Source organism: Tupaia chinensis, unplaced genomic scaffold, assembly GCF_000334495.1.
Source record: "Tupaia chinensis unplaced genomic scaffold, TupChi_1.0 Scaffold148234_1, whole genome shotgun sequence".
In the NCBI taxonomy this organism is placed as follows: Eukaryota; Metazoa; Chordata; class Mammalia; order Scandentia; family Tupaiidae; genus Tupaia; species Tupaia belangeri.
In genome coordinates this window covers 85,385-90,760 of record NW_006208084.1, presented here as the reverse complement: position 1 = coordinate 90,760, position 5,376 = coordinate 85,385, and the positions used below count along the sequence as shown (strand labels likewise).

The 5,376-nt window shown below is 51.4% G+C and overlaps 1 protein-coding gene across 1 annotated transcript in view; it reads right to left on the bottom strand.

The window, feature by feature from the left end:
- Positions 1–5,376, bottom strand: part of LOC114006471 (myosin-9-like) — a 36,943-nt gene that overhangs the window by 11,500 nt on the left and 20,067 nt on the right. Inside the window, exons 13-17 of the mRNA XM_027769031.1 lie at positions 4,858–5,070; positions 4,291–4,435; positions 1,692–1,898; positions 1,374–1,478; positions 1,032–1,184 (exon numbers count right to left, since the gene is read on the bottom strand). Of these exons, the coding sequence (XP_027624832.1) occupies positions 1,032–1,184; positions 1,374–1,478; positions 1,692–1,898; positions 4,291–4,435; positions 4,858–5,070 (823 nt within the window). The remainder of the gene's footprint in view (positions 1–1,031; positions 1,185–1,373; positions 1,479–1,691; positions 1,899–4,290; positions 4,436–4,857; positions 5,071–5,376) is intronic.

Sequence of the window (5,376 nt, the reverse complement as noted above, 5' to 3'; positions counted from 1 at the left end):
TCGGGGGAGGCTGGCCCCACAGGCCTGCTGTGGCTGGACTCTGCCTCCTCATCTATGGGAAGCTTCCCCAAGACTGAGGATTCCACAGGGGAGGCCTCCCTCACCTCTCCCAGGGAGCATACACAGTGCCTCCTATGGGAAGCAGAAGGAAGGTCAGACCCCACACCCAGCCCTGGCCTTGCACCTGCAGGTAAACCTCAGCACTCAAGCAGGCTGGCCCTAGACCGTGGGCACACTCTTAACCATCTGAGTCGATTCTGGTCTTCTGCCCTCACACAGAAGTCCCAAGACAGGATATAGAACATGGGCTCTTAGGATATTTGGCTGTGGATCCTCTGAGAATTTAGACAAGCCTACGGACTCCTTCTTACTATAGTGTCTCAATATGTGTAAGATAGGGCCAGCCAGTGGTGTGGTCGTTAAGGTGGCTGCCTCCCACATGACTGACTGCAGTTCTAGCCCCAGATCTGGCGACGTGAGGAACATGCCAGGAATGTGTGTGTGCGTGCCCCAATTCCCAAAAGAAGACAGACATGAAGAAGGGACTGTGGCAAGACTACCCTCTACTGCGGAGGGGTGCTTTCTCCTTTTTCCATGTCTCCCTCCAACAAGATTATGCGCCCTCTGGCATTTTTTTTCAATGCATAAAATAAATATGTAGGATTGCGAAGCCAACTAATTATGGCCAACACAGTGGTACTATAACCCGTGGCTGCTCAGCACATCGGACAGTAAGCCCCAGGCAGGACTGGGGTGATGACGCTGGAGCTGGGAGGAGTCCAGTCACAGCTGAGATGCAATGACCAGTGATTTCCTTCCGTGACAAGGACCCAGGTAGGTACTGCAGCTACCATGGCCCATGGCCTCGGTTCATGATGGGGACAGAGGCTGATCAGTGGCTAGGGCCTGGTGAAAACTGAGACGTGCTATGCCCCCGTCTAAGTTCACGAATCTCTGGTGTTCACAAAGCGGCAGGCTGTGTGCCGGTGTCCCCCTCCCACAGAATCCTGCCTCAGCTCTGAACCCCCAACCTGGGCGTGGAGCGCGGCGATCTGCTTCTCCAGGTTGTGCTTGGCCTCCTCCTCCTCCTCCAGCTGCTCCTTGAAGGAGTTCTTCTCGTCCTCCATCTGCTTCAGCTTGGTGCTCAGGCTCAGCTTCTGCCGGTTCTCCTCCTGCAGCAGCTCCTACTCCCAAGGACAAGGGGTTGTGGGTGCTTAGGAGATGCACATTAGAGCCTCAGGGCCCCCCACACCTCTCAAAGGAGGGACAGACTCGGGACAGCCACGTAAAAACCAAGGGAGAACCCACAGCCTCCTTGGACAGGTGCTGACGCTGCGTGGGCAGAGTCTGGTCTTCAAGCTGGAAGCCCTTACCTGGGTGTCCTGCAGCTGGGACTCGAGTGTGGAGAAGTCCTTGGTGAGCTTGCTAGACTTGCTGTCAGACTGGCTCAGGAGACCGGTCACGTTGTCCAGCTCGACCTGCACAGGGAGGGCAAGAAAGGTCACAGACCTGGCAATCCCTGCTCGGGGTCCCTCCTCAGCAGGCAATGCTGGACCTGAGTCATAAACTGAGACATAGAGATCTGGCTAAGGAGCCAGAGAGACAGAGGGAGCCTAGGCGTGCAGGCCTGGCTGAGGCCAAGGCGTTCCAGAGGCCCACTGCCCAGCTGGGGGTCTCAGTGGAAGTCTCACCTGCAGCTTGGTGACCTTGTCGGCCAGCTCCGTGCGCACACGCTCGCCCTCGTTGAACTTGACCTGCAGCTCCTGCAGCTGGGCCTCCACCTTCTTCCGCTTGTGCTCTGAGTCCCCTTTGCCCTGAAGCAGGACCTTCACCTCGTTGGCCAGCTCCCCTCGCTCGTTCTCCAAGGTCTGTTTTGCCTTCTCGAGGTTGGCTTTCACCTGGGGGTCGGGGCGGGAACAATCAAAGGTGTAAGTGGGGCACTGGTGCCCTGAAGTGAGGTTGGACCTTCGTTAGCACTCAAAGAGCTGCCAAATGCAGAGCCGGAAATTGACGCTTCTCGAGCAAAAATGATGGTGTTAGAAAGAGCCCTGGATACACACGGCTCGGGCCTCCCCTGGCCAGTCCTCTCTTGGCTGGCTGGTGACATTGGGCACCTGTCCTAACCACTGAAGGCCTCAGCATTCCCCCCTCTAAAATTGTCCCTGCCCAGCTTCCTTTGCAGGGTAGCGGGAACGTGAGTATAAGGTGTATTTGGTGCAGACTCTGCAGTGTTTGTGGGACAGTAAGAGAAACTTATTGTTGGTAGCTTGACTTCCAGTAATGCTTCTCTGGAATTTAATGTTTAAAATATTAATGTACATGGGGCCGGCAGTTAGCGTGGTGATTAAGGGCGCTGGACCGGCACAGAGCCGACTGTGGTTCAAGTTCTGGACCTGGTGGCTTGCTTTCTCACTTTCCCTCTGTCTTTCTGTGTCTCTCTCAGGTTGAATTGAAATAAATCAATAAATAAAATTAAAATAACTCTTAAAAAAGTGCTGATTCTCTCTCTCTCACTCTCTCTCTCTCTCTTAAAATAAATATATATATATATATATATATATATATATATATAAACAACATTAAATAAAATAATTCTTAAAAAAAACCCTAACATATAATGTAAGGATCTTTCAAGAAACATAAAAGTGAAGTTTGTGGAATGACCATGACAATCCCATTCTAGTCTACACCAAGTGGGATGCAAGGTCATCAGCGAGTTCAAGGGTCACTGGACAAGAGAAGGCTTCAACCTGCACGGCTCCAGGTGGAAGTTGACGGCACACAAATGGGCAAGGATGTTTCCAAGAGCACTTTGTAGGTGGCCACGGCTCCAGCTGCCACCAAGGGTTCCAATGAGCAAAAAGCCACAGGGGGTACAACTTGTCCTGCTATGGAACTGCCCGGCCCTCAGCTGCCTGACCAAGAAAGAAGCCAGGATGCGCATCACAAGAATTTTCTCAGTAAGACCCCAGCTGACTACTGTAGGGGTTCTAGAGAGGGCCCCGTAGTCAGTAAAGAGACCACCAGGCATTCCCCCCTCTAAAATTGTCCCTGCCCAGCTTCCTTTGCAGGGTAGCGGGAACGTGAGTATAAGGTGTATTTGGTGCAGACTCTGCAGTGTTTGTGGGACAGTAAGAGAAACTTATTGTTGGTAGCTTGACTTCCAGTAATGCTTCTCTGGAATTTAATGTTTAAAATATTAATGTACATGGGGCCGGCAGTTAGCGTGGTGATTAAGGGCGCTGGACCGGCACAGAGCCGACTGTGGTTCAAGTTCTGGACCTGGTGGCTTGCTTTCTCACTTTCCCTCTGTCTTTCTGTGTCTCTCTCAGGTTGAATTGAAATAAATCAATAAATAAAATTAAAATAACTCTTAAAAAAGTGCTGATGTTCAGGGGCCAGCACGTGGCATTGTGGTTGAAGGTAATGGATTCGCACATGGTCAACCACAGTTTGAATCCTGGACGTGGAGGCTTTGCTTTCTTTCTGTCTCTCTCTCTCTCTCACTCACTCACTCTCTGATCAAATTAATATATATATATATATATATATGAAGTTTGTGAAATGACCGTGACAATCCCATTCTAGTCTACACCAAGCAGGTGGCAGGGTCATCAGCGAGTTCAAGGGTCACTGGACAAGAGAAGGCTTCAACCTGCACGGCTCCAGGTGGAAGTTGACGGCACACAAATGGGCAAGGATGTTTCCAAGGACACTTTGTAGGTGGCCACGTGTCCAGTCGCCACCAAGTGTTCCTGAGCAAAAAGCCACAGGGGGTACAACTTGTCCTGCTTAGGAACTGCCCGGCCCTCAGCTGCCTGACCAAGAAAGAAGCCAGGATGCGCATCACAAGAATTTTCTCAGTAAGACCCCAGCTGACCACTGTATGGGGTTCTAGAGAGGGTCCCGTAGTCAGTAAAGGGACCACCAGAGTCCTGAGTTTCAGGGTGGCTCCAATTCCCTGAAACTCTCTGGCCTGGCAGGATGCTGAATAGAATAACGGCAAGAGCGCAACTTTAACAAGAACTTTCTGAGTGCTTGACGTGTATCGCCAGTTCAAACCTCACATAATCAGATGACGTCATCATTATCCTCCTTCACAGACAGGGAAACTGAGGCACGGAGACTCTATCAGCTGAGGGCTAGGGCTGGACTCAGCCTGGGCAGCCTGACACTGGAAATGCTCTGCTTTATGGGCTGGGTAAGAGACTGCGAGGCCCAGTGCACGGCTGGCCTGGAGGTCCCTCCTGACAGCCCTCCAACCTGGCAGGTGCAGGGGACCCTCCACACCTGCTTCATCTGCTCCAGCTGCTCTGCCAGCTCCTCTACAGCCTGCGAGTGCTTCTGCCTCATCTTCTGGATCTGGGCCTCATGAGTCTTGGCCTCCTCCTCTAGGTTCTTCTTCAGGATGTTCACTTCCTGTTCGTGCTTGGACCTGGGTAGACAAGGGCCATTAGAGCAGAGGCCAAGGACCTGGACGATGCTGCCATCGGGCCCTTCCATGGCTGCAGAGAGGCCTGGCAAGGCCCTAGGTGGCCCTAAGCAGGCTTCCAAATCAGGGGCTTCCCTCCTTGGCTATCAGTCCTGTGGCCCACACTTGCAGACACTGTGGAGAGGCCTCTGTACCCTTTCAGCTCTAAAGCCCACCCCTGCAATTCCAAACTCTGAGCCGAGTCCTCCAGCAGGCCTTCTACTTGGTAGACAGAAACTACTAAGGAACCCTCACGCTTTCTGGTAAGTAACAGGACCACTGTGTGTGTCAAGGGGCCCAGGGTTCATTCCTCAGAAGCCAAGGCCTCCCCTTCGGTGCCCCCACCCCCGACCATTTATGAAACAGTCAGCGAGCCCCGTGCACACCTGAGCTCTTGCTGGGCAGCTGTGGAATACAGAGTGTCCTCCAGCTCTGTTTTCAGTGCTTCCAGCTCTTCCCCAAGGTCCCATTTCTGCTTCTCAGCTTTATTCCTGGAAGCACGCTCAGACTCCAGGTCTTCCCGGAGTTTGGAAATCTGAAACTCCAGCTCCCGAATTTTCATCATTGAAAAATTCTTCTGAGCTGCTGCTTCTTCAACACTGCCAGAGACCAACAATATCAGTGTGAGGCCATCTTCATCTTCAAGGAGAAGTTTCCAGAAAAGGCCTCAAGAGAGATGCAGCCAAAGATGCTTCTAGAAGTCATAATCATGGCACTTAAGATAACTCAGCAAAAACAATACCCAATGTATTCCAAAGGTTTAAGGACAACACCACTTTGAGATTTGGAAAATTCCAATTTCCAAATTAAGATTTAAATTTCTTTTTTGGGGGGAGAGTTTTTTTCTTTTCTCTTTTTTTTTTTTTTTTTTTTTTGGGTGTTTTTTTTTATAGGGCAAATGCGCT